We start from the raw sequence: 18,633 nt of genomic DNA, 5'->3' as shown, positions 1-18,633 counted from the left end.
CAGCCATCCAGCTGTTTCCTGGAATCTAAGAGGACATAACAAGCATTTAAATCAAGATACATTTAAAGAGATGTTGGAAAAACATGATATAGTGTGCTTCCAAGAAACTTGGCTGTGCGAAGAACTGGTGCCAGTAGGTGGCCTCTCAAGACCCTTTAAGGATGCTATGGGTCTTTACCCAAGGTGGCCTTCAGGTAGCCTAATCACCTTGATCTTGAATGGAATAGTTAACAGATTTACAAAGATAAAAACAAAAAATATCGTTGGCTATTAGCTGGTCTGGTAGACCTCTATAATGATGCTGGAGGACCGAGGCAGTTTACTGTAATTAACGTATATATCCATCCAAGGAAGAGAGCAGATTATGACACTCAGCTGGGTCTGTTAGAGGAAGATCTGGAGACTATGGTGGTCATTACGAGCTGGCGGTAATGACCACACCGCCGGTGGTGGCGGTAATTACCGCCGACGGCATGGTGGTTCAGATCGCCATATAATAAAAACAGTAGTTAACTGGCTGCAAAGCAGACAGTTTACTACTACCCAGCGCCAGGCCAGAATCGGCTGCCGGGCCGACGGTAGCCACTTTTGACCCAGCGGTGGAGGCCAGAACGCTAGTGGGATAATGTTCCATTTCCACCAGGGATTTCCTGGCGGGTATATGGCAGGATACGCTGACAGGTAATCCATGGCGGAAAGCATACAGGTGACAGGAATTCTCATTCCTGTCACCTGTATGTGACACGCCAAGCCCTGCCCCCTTGCCACAACCCCCACCAACCCCCCAGCCCCTAGACCCGGCCCCAACACCTACCCCCGAACCCTGAAAATCGACCCCCATTCCTCCTCCCTCCAATCTCCCTGTTGGCCCTCCACAACCCCCCCATACCATGCCACACCCACCTCCGTTCAGGTCCACCCCAACCTCCACTTACACATGCACCCATATACTGACATACACACATGCATTCATACACGCAGACACACATCCCCCCTTCATAAACACACACCTCCAAGCATACACTCACTCAACACACATCCCCACCCCCCCTTCCCTCTCGGCCAGCACTTACCTGTTCCGTGGGGCTGCTTCGGGAGGGAACGGGTTCCTAGGATGCTGCTCCGCCAGCATCGCTGTGTTTCCATTCACCGTCACACCTATGACTACATCATTATAGGCGTGGCGGTGTCTGGACTGACGTGGCGATGAGGGTGGAGCAGCATCCACCCCGCCACCGACCGCCAGCATGGCACTTAGCGGCCCTCACCGCCATCAATGGCGGTGAGGCTCCAGGCACCATTATCAGCAGGGTGCCTGACACAGCCACTAGCGGTCTTCTATTGACAGTCAGCATGGTTGGCGGTGGGCTATCCCGTCTAGATCATAATGAGCGCCTATATGTCTAAATAAAGTAGTGTACTGGTATTGATTTTGGGAGATTTTAATCATAAACTAAACCCAAAAATTTGTGACAAATCGTACAAAGAGTTGTTGGACGCTGTGCAACTGCTGCAAGCTATCTTCCCCAGATCAGAGGTTAAAGCACACGATAGGGCGTTAGTCAAAATTTTAGTCTCTATAGGTCTGTTTTGTGTTGACAGAAATGTGGATGCAGACCGCCCTGCAAAACAGACTTTCCATGTAGGTAACCAGGCTTGTGCAATTCATTACACTTTTGTAAATGTTTGGCATTTCGAGGAGGTGGTGGGGTTTGACGTTTTGAACCTAGAGGGTAGTGATCATTGGCCCCAATAGTTAAGACTTAAGGCAGGGAATAAAAGTGCTTATTGACCTGATGATAAATTATAGGGGTCTCAGCTTGGCTGAAGACCCGAATGATGTGTTTATGGGATATGAAAGAGTAATTGAACAAGTGGCAGATTGTTTGAAAGCAAAACTTAAAGCAATGTATGTGAATAAAGAACAGGGCCAAGTTAGAGGGGATTATAAAAATACCTGGTTTAATCGTGAGTGCAGGACCCTGAAGTTAAAAGTGCGGAAGTTGGAAAGGGAATTTAGGAAAAGGTGTGATAAGGGAACTGAACAGAAGCTCCGTTTAGCCAAACAAGACTATAAAAACATCCTGAGTAAATGTAAAATGAAGTACATAAATATGAATTGGCAAATTATGTTAGATGTGATAGGAACCAATAATATTAGGAGGTTCTGGCAGTTGGTAAGGGAGGGGGAAGGCCCCCGGGGTATGCGGTGTTTAGTAGGGGAAGATGACTGGAATAAGCATTGAAGCAGTCATAAGGTCATACTTCTCCCTTCAGAAGATAAAAGAAATAATTGTGGCTCCTAAGTTAGCTATGGCAGCTGGCCCAGATATCCTTCCAGCCCTTATAATAAAAAACAATGGGGATTGGTGGGCAAAACACGTTTATGTTACCTTCCAGAAAATCTTTGATTCCAGCTGTGTCCCTGAGAGTTGGAGGGGTGCAATAATTAGGCCAATTTATTTGGTAAATTACTGCTGGGTCTAATAAAGCCCTGGGTAGAATTAAATAATTTAATTCCAGTAGAGCAAGGCGGCTTTAAGGAAGGTCATTCGACAATAGACCACTGTTTTAGTCTCTGGGCATTGGCAAAGAAGTCAATAGAGTTGTGAGGTCATCTATTTTGCTGCTTTGTCGATTTCTGAGGCGCCTTTGACCTGGTGGGTCGGAGTTTGCTGTGGGATTTGTTGAGGCAGCTCAGGATGGACTCAGCATTGCTTTCTCTTCTCCAGGGATTACATATGCAAAATTGGGCCCAAGTGATTTTAGACACTTGTGGGACTTTATCAAAGAAGGCCCCAATAATGAATGGTCTGCGGCAAGGTTGTGTGTTGGCCCCATTATTGTTTGCCATATTCCTGTATGATTTATAAAACATATTAAATGAGGCTGAGGGCTTATGCCCAAAAATGGATGGGACCCATGTCTCTTGTTTATTATCCGCTGATGATCTAGTGATAGTTGACATGACAGAGTTGGGATCGCAAAGATTATTAGAGGTCTTCCATAACTACTGTCAAAGTAAAAGGTTTACAGTTAATCTGGATAAGACAAAAATAATGGTGTTGGGGAAAAAGAAGGGGGTGTTTTCCTGGTACCTAGGAGGTGAAACAATAGAAATGGTTGATAAATACAAATATTTGGGTATGTGGTTTGACTCCAAATTAAGATGGCGGGAACATACTGAGTCACTACAATCTACTGCATTATCATTGGTTTGGGGATTAAAGCAGTTTAGCTGGAAGTATGGAGGCCTGTCTCTCCGTCCTATACTTGACGCCTTTAATGGCATGGTGCGGCCACAACTCCAATATGGAGTGGAAGTTTTAACCTTCGCTGGGAAGTTGAATTGGGATGCAGAATTATGATCCAGGTTTAAGAGCTGAATGTCAAATGACGGCGTGGAGTTACTTGGGAATGCAAGCTGCATTGAAATTTTGGTTCAGACTGACTGAAGAAGGTATCCCCAAAATTGCATGCCTCTGTAAAAAGGAAATAAGGAAAAGCGACTTGAATTGGGCCTCCCTAGTGAGAGGTAGGCTGGAGAAGATTTGTGTTACTTTGGGTTTAGTAGCCGATCAGTAGAGCCAAGAACAACAGATCCCTAAGCAGGAGCTGCATGCCACGGTAAATAAAGGTGCCAAAGAAGAGGATTTATCTTTTCTAGAGGGTAAAATATCTACCCAGTTTATGGTGCGTGGCTGGAGAAATGAGGCTATGTCTCCTTATATAGAGGACCTGCTTAAACCTAAGTTAAGGAATGCAGTATTAACATTTAGGGTTTGGCTAAACCCGTATTGTATGGATATAAATACAAGAACTACAATGAGGGACGAAGAGGGCCTATGTACACATGGCCTCAAAGAAAAATATAGCAGCTAACATATTTTATTGGACTGTTTGTGGTTTTTAGATGAAAGGAAAAAGATTGTAAAGCCATTTTTTATGGAATATAATGTTATTAACGGGGATCGGGCTCTTAGCCTATTGATAAGTATGAGATTTTTAAATGTGGTATGTGCATTAGCAGATTATTAAATGAAATATGAGGTAGGTCATTTTTAACTAAGGTTAGTTTTTACAAGGATTAAATTGATTTCAATTACTAATCAAGTAGTAAGGAATATGTAAGTGTTATTAATATGTATTTAGGATTAGGAATGACTCACACCTCCAAGAAATACAATAAGTTACACATTTGGGTGTTGTGAGAATTGTTTTGTTGTAGTGTACAAAGTTACTTTGTAGGTTTTACTATATTTATGAGATATGATGATATTTTTATTTTATTTTATATTTTGAGTTGTGTATTGTGTGCTAAGTAATGATCTAATTGTGATTTTAATTGATGCATGCTATGTTTTAGGGTTATGCCTAAATAAATCTTGGAGGTTTTTTTTTAACTTGATTGTTATCTGCCCAATTCAACTGTTCGGGCCCAAATTTGTTTGGGATTGTTTGGGATTTGACCCACAATAACAATCACTTGTGTGCTGGAAAACATTACTACATGTCAATATAATTAGATTATTCGAAGGACAACTTTTCTTTGCAGATCCCTTATGAACATTATTGAAATATTTCAGAAAGACTGGGACTCATAAACTCTACTTATGGATAAAAAGCAAGGAACTTGATAAACGTATTGTAAGTCAATCAAACGTTAGGGAACAGAAGATGGATAAAGTAGTGCACCTCTGTAATCCCCCCTTGAAAGGAGCTGGAGAAATAGAAATAGTGTACAAATTCAACAATCGAAGGTGCCTGCCCCATATAGAACATAATATAGCCTGTTGATCTCAGAATCTTACCACTGCGATCAGTATGTACCCTATATGTTAACACAGCCTGAGAGAAAGCAGATGTTAGACCTGACAGCCTAGGGTTGTCATACCCCAACTTTTTGCCTGCCTCCCTCGATTTTTCTGACCCTGTTTTTGCTGGTCTTATGACTTTGCGCGCTTAATCACGCTTTATCACTGCTGACCAGTGCTGCCCTCACACCAAGGACTGATAACCCACCACAGGGATCCTGGCAGACAGGACTGGGCTGAAAGGAGAACGTGTGCACTTCAAAACCACTCTTTGAAGTTTCCCCCACTTCAAAGGCACTTTTGGGTATATACACTGGGTCTCTGACCCCATGAAATCAAACACTTCTGGATCTACACCAGGACTCTGTCAGAGGGACTGCCTGGCTGCCCGAAAGACTCATCTGGATTGCTTTGCTGAGGAGGACTGCTGCCCTACTTGTTGCCCTGCTGTCTGCTGGCCTCTGACTCTGCTGGAAGGACTCTGCCTTCCCCATAAGCGCTCTCCAAGAGCTTGAATTGATCTTGTCTCCTGTTCTGAAGTCTGAGGACCACAAAGACTTCACCCCAGAGAAGAAAATCCCAGTTCGTCGGAAAATCAACATGCCTGCAGAAACTGACACAGCGCCTGCCTCACGGTGGAAAAATCGCTACATTGCCTCCTGGATCGACAGTGCCTGCTCCTTCTACCAGCGCATCAAGGATTTTCAACACATTGTCCTAGGGCATCAAAATATCCCTGCATTGCAGTGACGAACCAAGGCTGCACTCCTGGTAATTGACGCATCACCTTGCAGCGTGGAAAGAAATGACGCATTGTTTGTGCCACACCAGAAAATCTGACGCAGTGCCTTAGTTTTCAACGCATCTCCTCCTCTGCGGCCCTGTGTCTTGTTATTTTTGAAGCATCCCAGGTACTGTATGTTACAAGGATATAACCACTGATGCTTAAGGATTGATACCCATTTAAACATTTAAAAAGTGATATCTTGACTTGCGCATATTGGATGTTTGTTGTTTTGATCTTATTTTATTCAGATGAATAATATCTGTTAGACCTGACAGCCTTAGGGTGGTCACCCCTAACTTTCCGCCTGCCTCCGTCCACTTTTTGGACACTATTTTTGCTGGTTTTTAGAACTCTGCGCACTTTACCACTGCTAACTAGTGCTAAAGTGCATATGCTCTCTACCTTAAAACATGGTGACATTGGCTCATACCCAATTGGCTTATTTAATTTACTTATAAGTCACTACATGTGCCCAGGGCCTGTAGATTAAATGCTACTAGTGGGCCTGCAGCTCTGGTTGTGCCACCCACATAAGTAGCCCCTTAACCATGTCTCAGGCCTGCCATTGCAAGGCCTGTGTGTGCAATTTCACTGCCAATGCGGCTTGCCATTTAGAAGTACTTGCCAAGCCTTAAACTCCGTTTTCCTACATATAAGTCACCCCTAAGGTAGGCTCTAGGTAACCCATAAGGCAGGGTGCTGTGTAGGTAAAAGGAAGGACATGTACCTGTGTAGTTTATATTTCCTGGTACTGTAAAACTCCTACATTTGTTTTACATTGCTGTGAGGCCTGCTTCATTCATAGGCTATCAGTAGTGCTACCTGTAGGAAGTTGGCTCTGTATGCACTATTTCAAAGTAAGGAGTAGTATGCACAGAGTCCAAGGGTTCCCCTTAGAGGTAAGATAGTGGCAAAAAGAGATAATTCTAATGCTCTAATTTGTGGTAGTGTGGTCGAGCAGTAGGCTTATCAAAGGAGTAGTGTTAAGCATCTGTTGTACATACACAAGCAATAAATGAGGAACACACACTCAAAGACAATTCCAGGCCAATAGGTTTTTGTATAGAAAAATATATTTTCTTAGTTTATTTTAAGAACCACTGGTTCAAGATTTACATGTAATATTGCAGGTAGGTACTTTGGGAACTTTGAATTAGCAAAATAGCATATACACTTTTCACATAAATCAAATATAGCTATTTTAAAACTAGACAGTGCAATTTTCAACAGTTCCTGGGGGGAGTAAGAGTTTGTTAGTTTTTGCAGGTAAGTAAACCACCTACGGGGTTCAAGTTTGGGTCCAAGGTAGCCCACTGTTGGGGGTTCAGAGCAACCCCAAAGTTACCACACCAACAGCTCAGGGCCGGTCAGGTGCAGAGGTCAAAGGGGTGCCCAAAACGCATAGGCTTCAATGGAGAAGGGGGTGCCCCGGTTCCAGTCTGCCAGCAGGTAAGTACCCGCGTCTTCAGAGGGCAGACCAGGGGGGGTTTGTAGGGCACCGGGGTGACACAAGTCCACACAGAAAGTACACCGTCAGCGGCACGGGGGCGGCCGGGTGCAGTGTGCAAACAAGCGTCGGGTTCTCAATAGGAATCAATGGGAGACCAAGGGGTCTCTTCAGCGGTGCAGGCAGGCAAGGGGGGGCTCCTCGGGGTAGCCACCACCTGGGCAAGGGAGAGGGCCACCTGGGGGTCGCTCCTGCACTGGAGGTCGGATCCTTCAGGCCCTGGGGGCTGCGGGTGCAGAGTCTTTACCAGGCGTCAGATCTTAGAAGCAGGCAGTCGCAGTCAGGGGGAGCCCCTGGATTCCCTCTGCAGGCGTCGCTGTGGGGCCCAGGGGGGGTCAACTCTGGCTACTCACGGTCTCGCAGTCACCGGGGAGTCCTCCCTGAAGTGACTGTTCTCCACAAGTCGAGCCGGAGGCGTCGGGTGCAGAGTGTCAAGTCTCACGCTTCCGGCGGGAAACGCAAGTTGTTTCAAAGTTGCTTCTTTGTTGCAAAGTTGCAGTCTTTGGTGAACAGAGCCGCTGTCCTCAGGAGTTCTTGGTCCTTCTAGATGCAGGGCAGTCCTCTGAGGCTTCAGAGGTCGCTGGTCCCTGGGGAAAGCGTCGCTGGAGCAGTGTCTTTAGAAGTGGGGAGACAGGCCGGTAGAGCTGGGGCCAAAGCAGTTGGTGTCTCCGTCTTCACTGCAGGGTTTTTCAGCTTAGCAGTCCTCTTCTTCTTAGGTTGCAGGAATCTCAGTTCCTAGGTTCTGGGGAGCCCCTAAATACTGAATTTAGGGGTGTGTTTAGGTCTGGGGGGTTAGTAGCCAATGGCTACTAGCCCGGAGGGTGGCTACACCCTCTTTGTGCCTCCTCCCGAGGGGAGGGGGGCACATTCCTATCCCTATTGGGGGAATCCTCCATCTGCAAGATGGAGGATTTCTCAAAGTCAGAGTCACCTCAGCTCAGGTTGCCTTAGGGGCTGTCCTGACTGGCCAGTGACTCCTCCTTGTTTTTCTCATTATCTCTCCTGGACTTGCCGCCAAAAGTGGGGGCTGTGTCCAGGGGGCGGGCATCTCCACTAGCTGGAGTGCCCTGGGGCATTGTAACACGAAGCCTGAGCCTTTGAGGCTCAATGCTAGGTGTTACAGTTCCTGCAGGGGGGAGGTGTGAAGCACCTCCACCCAGAGCAGGCTTTTGTTTCTGTCCTCAGAGAGCACAAAGGCCCTCACCACATGGGGTCAGAAACTCTTCTCTCAGCAGCAGGCTGGCACAGACCAGTCAGTCCTGCACTGAACAATTGGGTAAAATACAGGGGGCATCTCTAAGATGCCCTCTGTGTGCATTTTTTAATAAATCCAACACTGGCATCAGTGTGGGTTTATTATTCTGAGAAGTTTGATACCAAACTTCCCAGTATTCAGTGTAGCCATTATGGAGCTGTGGAGTTCGTTTTTGACAGACTCCCAGACCATATACTCTTATGGCTACCCTGCACTTACAATGTCTAAGGTTTTGTTTAGACACTGTAGGGGCATAGTGCTCATGCACCTATGCCCTCACCTGTGGTATAGTGCACCCTGCCTTAGGGCTGTAAGGCCTGCTAGAGGGGTGACTTACTTATGCCACAGGCAGTGTGAGGTTGGCATGGCACCCTGAGGGGAGTGCCATGTCGACTTAGTCATTTTCTCCCCACCAGCACACACAAGCTGGCAAGCAGTGTGTCTGTGCTGAGTGAGGGGTCCCTACGGTGGCATAAGACATGCTGCAGCCCTTAGAGACCTTCCCTGGCATCAGGGCCCTTGGTACCAGGGGTACCAGTTACAAGGGACTTACCTGGGTGCCAGGGTTGTGCCAATTGTGGAGACAACAGTACATTTTAGGTGAAAAAACACTGGTGCTGGGGCCTGGTTAGCAGGGTCCCAGCACACTTCTCAGTCAAGTCAGCATCAGTATCAGGCAAAAAGTGGGTGGTAACTGCAACAGGGAGCCATTTCCTTACACTACCCTCATATACTGTTTGAGTGCTAGATTCTGATCTGAAGGGAGTAACAAGGCCATATTTAGTATGGCCAGAATGGTAATACAAAATGCTGCTGACTGGTGAAGTTGGATTTAATATTACTATTTTAGAAATTCCACTTTTAGAACGTGAGCATTTCTCTGCACTTAAATCATTCTGTGCCTTACAAACCACACCTGGCTGGGTTATTTGACAGCTCCCTTGTACATTTCACTCAGACAACCCCAAACACAGGATGCTCAGTCACATCTGCACACATCTGCATACTGAATGGTTCTTCCTGCGCTGGGAGGGTGGAGGGCCCGACACTTAAATGTCAAAGGACAGTGGCCTGCCCTCACACAATGGACTGCGAAACCCCCTACTGGGACCCTGGTAGACAGGATGGAACTGGAAGGGGACCTTGTGCACTTGTATGCCACTCTTTGAAGTCTCCTCCACTTCAAAGTCACATTTGGGTATTTAAACAGAGCCTCTGACCCTACCAGCTCAGACACTTCTGGACAAGATACCACTGAGGAAGAAACTCTGAACCAAAACCTGCAACCTGCCAAGAGAAGCTGCCTGGCTGCCCAAAGGACTCACCTGACTGCTTTGCTGAAAAGGACTGCTGCCTTGCTGTTGCCCTGCTGCCTTGCTGCCCTCTGGCTCTGCTGAGAAGTGCTCTCCAAGAGCTTGGATTGAGCTTGCCTCTTGTTTTCTGAAGCCTCAGGACCAAAAAGACCTCATCTCTGCAAAGAAAACCTTGCACAGCGAAATTTTGACGTACAGCCTGCCAGAAACAACGCACAGCCTGCATCGTGGTGAGAAAATCACCGTCCGCCGAACCGGAACGACGCAGCCCGGCTCCCCAATTGGAGATCGACACATCGCCAGCATTGCGACCGGAACTTCGACGCATGGCCCACTGGATAGGTGCATAGCCGAGCCGGAACAACGTAGCCCGACTTCCTTCGAGAAGAATCGACGCAGCACCTGCCGTGCAACAGAAATTTCCCTGCATCGCCCACCGGATCGACGCAGCTCCTGTGACTTCGTCCTGCATGCCCAGGATTTCTCTGCATCGTCCCCGGGGCATCCAAATACCCCGCAACCCAAAGAGGATCCAAGTCTGCGCGCTGGAAATCTACGCAAGGCCCTGGCTGCATAAAAAATATCAACACATCGTCTGTGTGCGCCCGGAGAAACCAACGCACACATCCCCGTTTTACACGCATTTCCTGCTCTGCGGTCCCTTGCGATAATTTATATGCAAATCAGGTACTCTGTGCTTGCAAGAGACACATTGCTTTTAAGAACTTGACTCTTTTTAACATTCTCTAAAGTGAAATATCAACGTGTACTTGGCAAATCTTGATCGTTTTGACCTTATTTTACCAGATAAATATTTGATATTTTTCTAAACCTATGTGGTGTATTTTTCTGGTGTTTAAACTGTGTTATGGCATGATTTATCGCACAAATACTTTACACATTGCCTTCTAAGAGCCAAGCTACCAGAGGGTGGGCACAGGATAACTTGGATTGTGTGTGACTTACCCTGACTAAAGTGAGGGTCCTTGCTTGGACAGGGGATAACCTGACTGCCAACCAAAGACCCCATTTCTAACATTATCCTTTTTTCTTAACTGGTGTGGAGTACTTTTTGTGGTGTTTTAACTGTGTTACTGTCTGAGTTATTCCACAAATACTTTACACATTGCCTTCTAAGTTAAGCCTGCCTTGGTACATACCTCTGCCAACTAGAGACGTAAATCTCTAACAGCGGCCTGTTTCTACAAAAATACAATTGTAAATATCGCCCGAAAATCCTAATGGTGGGAACCCCAGACATTCGCTGTATCGTCAGTGAGATATATTCAAATTTTCTGACACCAGAAACATTAAAACTTCCTTCTGTCAGAGAGAACTGTAATGACTTCCTCTCATCAGGCGTTATATATCAGACATACTTTATTTAACATAGAAAGTACTCACATCTTTCTCTTATTAGAGAAGATATGTATATCTTCTTACCCTACCTGACACATGCATTGCCTCACTAATCAGATACAAATATCCTTTCTGCGTATCCAGGCAACGGTTGCAGCCTGTTTAGTCCCTTTAGGCACAACCTGGATGGAAACATGGCAAGCCCAGGGCACAAGATATTCCCTATGGGAGAGCAGCTTGCTTTCAGTCAACACTTGTGCGGAAGGAGCTAAGAGATTACCTATTCAGCAGCAAAACCCATCTGAACCTCCTGAATTCTGGGTCCAAATTTTGAATCATCGAAAAATGCGCTATGCTGGACAGTTAAACAGATATATTTAATCCATCTTTAGTGTGACAACAGAGAGCACTATGTTTTAATCTGGTCTCTGAAGAGAGAAAAGGGAACCGCGGAAGCAGTCGAGTGAATGACATTAAAGCATGGGAGTAGGTAATTTAGAGCAGACATCTGTGATGAATTTTGGCTTATTTGGTGTTTTAAATAGCTGAAGAGCTCCAGTAGTGGAATTTTATCACATTTGTCAGTGGTAAATAGTTACTTCTTACTGCCACTTTGGCTGAAAATGGCATCGAGCTGAATAAAAATAAATGTTGCCTAGCTGCAATAGAAAGCAACACAACACCAAGAAGACATAATGTAACATAACCCCAACACAGTAACTCAAAACACACAACAAAATATTATGTTGAAGCTTACTTCTATGATACACCTGGAGACCTAAAGCAAATAACTTCCCTTTGTTGTTACCTTCTCATCCATAAGTTGCTTTTGCTGTGTATGCCCCCCTCCAAGTCCCCTCGACCTCCCCTGGGCCGAACCCACATGGCCACTTTTCTGGGGTGTGTGGAATCCTGCTGAAAGAATACTTACGGGTGGTGGATCGACATCCTAACTCTTCTCTTGAGTCTGTGAAGACCCAGGGAAAGGAGATAAGACAGTTGAAGTGATGGTTCACCATCTGTCTTTCCAGTGCTTCCCTTATTTCTAGGAATATCTCAGGAAGCCGACAGGAGAAGTTACGGATACAAATCTGCCAATTTACAGCTTTGTTTGGGTCTGTGCAGTCTTGGGGGTGGTGGGATACTCAGTAGTCTGATGACCACCATTCACCCACTTCCTCGATTCACCAGAGTCCAGGTGGAGTCAGATAAGGCAATAGAAGCCATGGGCCACCATCTGCCATTCCCATGTTTCCGTCATGTCTGGAGGAAGGAGACAGAAGCGACTGATAACTATCTGCCGGTCTTCCTTCTTTGTGCCTGTGGAGACCTGCGGGTGGCAGGGAAGACTGTGGAGGCGCCGGAGCTTGCCTTTCACCCACTTCCTTGGGTTGTGCAGTCTAGGTGGACGCAAATAAGACAGTGGAAGCCAATGGGCCACCATCTGCCATTCCAGTGCTTTCCTCATCTCTGGAGATACCTTGGGAGATGGGAAAGTGAGAAGGGGTGAAGTGTCGGACCACCATCTACCATTCCAGTGCTTCCCTCACACATGGAGATACCTTAGGAAGTGATAAGGGGTGAAGTAACCAACCACCATCTACCATTCCAGTGCTTCCCTCACACCTGGAGATACCTTGGGAAGTGAGAAGAGGTGAAGTGACGGACCACCATCTGCCATTCCAGTGCTTCCCTCACACCTGGGGATACCTTGGGAAGTGAGAAGAGGTGAAGTGACAGACCACCATCTACCATTCCAGTGCTTCCCTCACACCTGGAGATACCTTCGGAAGTGAGAAGAGGTGAAGTGACGGACCACCATCTGCCATTCCAGTGCTTCCCTCACACCCTGGAGATACCTTGGGAAGTGAGAAGAGATGAAGTGACGGACCACCATCTACCATTCCAGTGCTTCCCTCACACTTGGAGATACCTTAGGGAGTGATAAGGGGTGAAGTGACCAACCACCATCTACCATTCCAGTGCTTCCCTCACACCTGGAGATACCTTGGGAAGTGAGAAGAGGTGAAGTGACGGACCACCATCTACCATTCCAGTGCTTCCCTCACACCTGGAGATACCTTGGGAAGTGAGAAGGGGTGAAGTGACGGACCACCATCTACCATACTGTGCATTTAATAAACCATGGAATCTAGTGGAGCTAGAAATATCAATACAATGTGACACTGTGCACTGACCCTATACAGGAAATGACAACGGAAAGACACAGCAAGAGAAGTGAGGGTATTTAAAGAGACTTCGGCGTCAGGGTGCCCCTGCAGAGACCCTCTTCAACCTCCTCCCTCTAAACGCAACTCCGGGGCTCTCCAAATCTCGACCCCCACCACACACACACACACAGCCACCACCATCCCTGCACACCCTCCTCTTCCTCACCACCCACTGCAAAAGCCCCACCGTGCCCAGCCCTTAAGACCTCGCATGCATCCATGCACACAGGTATTTTAAAAGATTTATACATACATTAAATGACCAATCGTGGACGTGGAAATGTTTCTCAACACTATTACTCTGTTTGAGCAGTGTCACAGAGAGTGATGTGCCGGACGAGTCCAGCATGAACCGGCCACCAAAGCAGCGCACACAGCTGGCACCATCGAGGGCCGCCGTGGAATGCCAAGCGTTCATGTACGGTGCCAGGGGGCACCCAGGTCACAGCACCGTGCCCTGCTGAGTCACCCATGCGCAAGAGGCCTGTCGCCATTTTCTCCAGGGGCCTGTGGCCTGAGCTATGTGCGTCATAGCATCTTCAGCACGCTACACACCTATGGACGAAACGCACATTTTGCCGCCGCACTTCTTTTCGTGCCGCATATGCGGCATGCCTACCAGCGCCACAGGAAGCGGTTTCACTGAATCCGACCTCGCGTGGATTAAAATAAGTGTTGGGATCTTCCCTCGTGGCCTCTCCTTGGACACAATAATCGAAGTTTCGGTGCAGGGTTTAGGTAAACAGCGTGACGCAGCTCTGTAAACACCCCGCGGCAGGCCTATCAACAGCCCGTGCCACCCTGTTTACCCAGAGCCGCTCTTCATTCAGTAAAGCGCTGCTCCTCTGAATACCCCTCAGTAACGGGAGTCTGCAGGCAGAGGCGGGCCAAGATCACACAACGCGCCCAGTGTCTGCGCAGGGACTTAGAAACACAAGTCGGTGCTAATTAACAGCGGCTTGGCCTCTAAAGTCGGGCGGAATGGGCGGGGCACGGAGGGGGACGACGTGCCCATACTTATTTTAATTTAGGAAAAACCTTTCCCCTATGTTTTGAGAAAAGACAACCGTCCCGGGACTGGTAATTCCAACAGCTGAAATGCTTGGACTGAAGTATAATTCAGAGTCTCCTGTGCTGGGGAACCGAGGGAGGGGCACACCGCTAAACAAGCCATCTCGCCAGAGTGCCTGCCTGAAAGAAATGCAAATGTGCGCAACTGGTTATTAATCTGCAATGAGCTCGCGAGAACTGATGGAACCACCTGAAGTTTTATGATGACAAAAAGCCCTCTTTTCGCGTGTAGTGCAAGGGAGGTACCAGCTGAGCTGTGAAATGCTTGCTTTTAAGGGACAGGTATATATAAAAAAAAACATTATGCGCAGTTTATGAATCACCAAAATTTGTATTTTAGCAGCACCATTTTCTCTTAAACCTTTTAGTGCATTTTGTAGCAGTCTATTTTACACTGCGTTCACAGACGGGAACTTTGTAGCACTAAAAATACAAATCGACCAGTCACTAATCTCCACTGCACCAACCAAGATTTAATTCTGTGGCTCCCTTGTTACACCCAGAACTCTGCAGTTCATTAACTAACAGTGCTTTCCTAATGTACTATAGTGCATCTATCACTGATTAACAACATGTTTTGTTTATTTCTCGTTTAAGCCCTGCCTTAGTTTATAAGTAGCTTCCTGAAGGTGAAATATAAAAAAAATACAAAATATTTTGTTTTTTAGCCACACCTTTGACCCCGCCCTCACGCTGTCTGACCCCGCCCCATTGAATGCAGCATCACAGTTCCCATACTTTTCGTAATGTGCTTCTATCGCTGGGACAGAGTGCGCCTAACTTCATTCAGTTTGAGGCACATGTGGGGTCCTCGCATTTTAAAAGTGATTTCGAGGCACATATTAGGGAAATTGATATTTTGAGGCAAAGGGCTTAAATGTGCTGGAGGTACATGAGATGTGCTGGAAAACAACGCAGAAGGGAGTGTTCTCGGACATCAAGGCAGGGGCTGTTGTTAAAATCTGCGTAGGTCCAATTACATCACCCATAAAACCACAGAGAGCTTAATTCTTCTTTATGTTTTGCTACAAAAAGGGATAATTTTACACATTCCAGGCAGATTAGTAAAAAATCCGTTTCGCCCGTTTCAACTGAGAGGAAATTAGATAACGATTTGTCTAGGATCACACGATGTGTCTGGAAAGCTAGAATTAGAATCCGGGTTTCCTGTACATGTAGTCAGTTCTCAACAAGACCAGTATATGCAGGATACTGAAATCCCAATCAGGCCCGCCCCACACACCCGCCATCATGTGTGAACAGATTAATTGCATTTGTAGGGGAAAAATCAGGGTACTGACGTTTTCATTAACTAGAATGGAAGTGGGTGTGTGGGGGGAGGGGACGCTTTTAAATGAGAGGCGAGTTAATTAAAAGACGGCATTCTGGCGTAAAGTGGTCGGATTTGCCTCAAGTGAATCGTCCCCATCACACCTCCCCCTCCCCCGAAACACGCACCTGATAGGGAGATGTGAAGCAGTGATTTAAGGCAGTTAGGTCCATGTCGCAGACCTGGGACACCAGCTTCCTGCAACCACATAATACACAGACTGGGGACATCCCACAGAGTCCGGGCAGATCTGGGATACCAGCGTTCCTGCAGACACTCTGAGCACGGGTTGGGGGGGGGGGATCCCATGGAGTCCAGAAAATCTGGGATACCAGCATCCCTGCACACACACTGACACAGACCGGGAAGATCCCATGGATTCCATGCAGACCTGAGGCACATGGATCCCCCTCACACACACACTACCCAGACTGGGGACATACCATGGAATCCAGACAGATCTGGGATACCAGCATCCCTGCACACACACTATGCACAGACCGGGGAGATCTCATGGAGTCCATGCAGACCTGTGGCACCCGGAACCCCTCATACACCCTGTACAGAGACTGGGGAGATCCCATGGATTCCATGCAGACCTGCGGCACCCGGATCCCCTCACACACAACATACAGACGGCGCACACGGGATGCGCGCTACTCACATAGGCGTCCAGGAGGCGGGCGAGGTGGGCGCGCATGGTCCTGGCGTGCTGGATGGCCGGCTGGTACAGCTCCCGGCGGCGGGTGGGTGACGGTCCGGCGGGGGCCGAGGCCATGCTGCCCCCCGCACCGGCTGCCTGGTGCTCCCTCGGCGGCGGGCACTGTATGCCCTGGAGGGGGAGAGAGCCGGCTGCGCAGTCCTGCGTTCTTTATAGCGGGGGCGCGCACTGCCCAGCACCCCCCTCCACTCTGGATTCCCGCATCTGACGAGGGAGCCGACCTGGGATTAGCAGAGGCGGCCCTGGCTGCGGCGCCTGTGCCTGACAGACGGGTCCAGACTGTCTGTGTGAGCGGCCAGGATCACACCGTGTGCGTGTCAGCACGCCGGGCTCCTAATGTGTGCGCCTGATCCAGGGGCGTAGCTTCAGAGGGGGGTGTGGGTGTTACACCCCCTATTAAATGTATTTTGTGATAAATAATTGTGTGATGGTGCTTTCAGTCTGGTATGGTGATGGGTCTGTCGGATTTCACCTGGAACTTTTACACACAGACAAAAACGCACGCACACTCTCCGTTTCTATGTTTGAAAATACTTTAAAAATATTGGTTATTTTAAAAAATAATGCACTTTCTCTCACTTTGTGCTCCTACCAATACACATTCAGCTCTCTTTTCAGTGCCTATTGCGCCCCTAACCTGCGTCCTGCTTGGTCATAATGTATTTTACCATCATGTGCCAGGCTGATTGTCGGGCAATATGAAGCTAACACCCCCGAATCATACTGACAGGATAAGCCCCTCCAGACAGGCACAGGAGCGCCTGTGTATGTAACAGCCAATCACACGCAATGTGCGCCTGGCAGAGAGGGCCAGTGCGTGCCCGACTGGCAGCCGAGGGCGCGCCATTGGCATGCGTGGAGTGGGCTGTGGAAGTGTGGCACAGCCAGGCTGTATAGTGCGCGTGCCAGCCGGACGGCCAGAGTGCGCACTGTGTGTCCAGCGAGTGACACTGCGCACGCGGACAGCAGCATTTCCGGACCGACAGGGAACTGAAAAGACATTTTATTTACTCACTTGTTTGTTGCTTTTCCTGTAGCTCAACCATGTCCCAAGGTCATTAGACCCCTTTTTCACAATTACATACATTGGATAATGGAAACCATCGTCACGAATAAACAGATAAGCATCGAAGCAAGACAGCTGTAAAACAAGAGCTCAGTCCGTCGTAGCCTTTATTAAAGGAAGAAGTGCAAAGCATTAGGAAATACCAAAAACAGTAAATACGAAAAACGCACAATGCAATAAAACCAAACACCAATTCATGTGTGTGTTATATTTTTATCTTTCAATGGGCACCTGAAGGACAAAATTCCATTCTAGGGATCCAGAGATGATTCTTAAAAGAAATAATAAATCATTACCTTTCACTCAATGTAGTAAAATATTGCGGTCCATCGTGATAGCGGTTAAGAGTTAACCTTCGCAAACTAGTAGAACACTCCTATCTAGGTACTCTTGGATGGGTTAATTCCACTAGGGAACCAATCAGAGGGACCAAACAGGTCCAGGGGGCAGTTAGCTGCCAGTTTTAGCAGTCTCCAGTCTAGTTTCGAGTCCTTAGGCAGGACCACTATTGAAGGTAATGGAAGCGGTCCTGATGCAAGGGATACAGGTTGCTGAAAATGCTCTGGATGATGAGTTGGTGTGGTGAAACTTCTTGTGGCCACCTCTTGGTCCTTAAACTTGGGTGGATCGTCTTTGTTCTCAGGGGTCAATCTTCGATGGTGTCCAGGCAGAGCGGGCCTTTGCTAAGATAGCGCCCTGGGCATGGGCGGAGAGAAATTTGGCGCCCTTGCTGATGGTAGTGCATTAAGTGAGACAGCAGGGCTGTCCCTTTTCTATTCACTGGTCAGTACCTGGATGAGCAGTGACTCACCCCTGAACACATACATCCTCGGAGCTCCCCCAGCTCACCTAAATCACCTATAGCTTAGCTGCCTCACACAGATGATTGTTCTGTTGATGTATCAGCAGGGGTCAGAGCGTGAAGGGAGGACAAGGAAGGGGGCTAAAGGTGTGTTAAATACATCATCCACAGTGCGATAATGAAAGACTAAAACCACTTTAACCTGGCAAATCAGACAGAAATGGACAGGCTGGTGCAAGATGAGAAGGGTGCTGCTGTTGGCAACTGTGGGCAACTTCTCCACGAGTGGGGCACCACAGGCATAGTCCTCTCTTTCCCAATATTAAGGTGCAGTCCAGTCTTTGGTGCACCCTCTCCAGTCAGAGATGGCCTATCTG

At 47.6% G+C, this 18,633-nt stretch overlaps 1 protein-coding gene across 1 annotated transcript in view; it reads right to left on the bottom strand.

The window, feature by feature from the left end:
- Positions 1-16,701, bottom strand: part of CNTF (ciliary neurotrophic factor) — a 43,767-nt gene extending 27,066 nt beyond the window's left edge. Inside the window, exon 1 of the mRNA XM_069227830.1 lies at positions 16,332-16,701. Within this exon, the coding sequence (XP_069083931.1) occupies positions 16,332-16,445 (114 nt within the window). The 5' untranslated portion in view covers positions 16,446-16,701. The remainder of the gene's footprint in view (positions 1-16,331) is intronic.
- Between the last annotated feature and the right edge of the window lie 1,932 nt (positions 16,702-18,633).

The sequence above is a fragment of the Pleurodeles waltl genome, chromosome 4_1 (assembly GCF_031143425.1).
Source record: "Pleurodeles waltl isolate 20211129_DDA chromosome 4_1, aPleWal1.hap1.20221129, whole genome shotgun sequence".
NCBI lineage: Eukaryota > Metazoa > Chordata > Amphibia > Caudata > Salamandridae > Pleurodeles > Pleurodeles waltl.
This window is presented reverse-complemented; position numbering and strand designations above follow the sequence as displayed.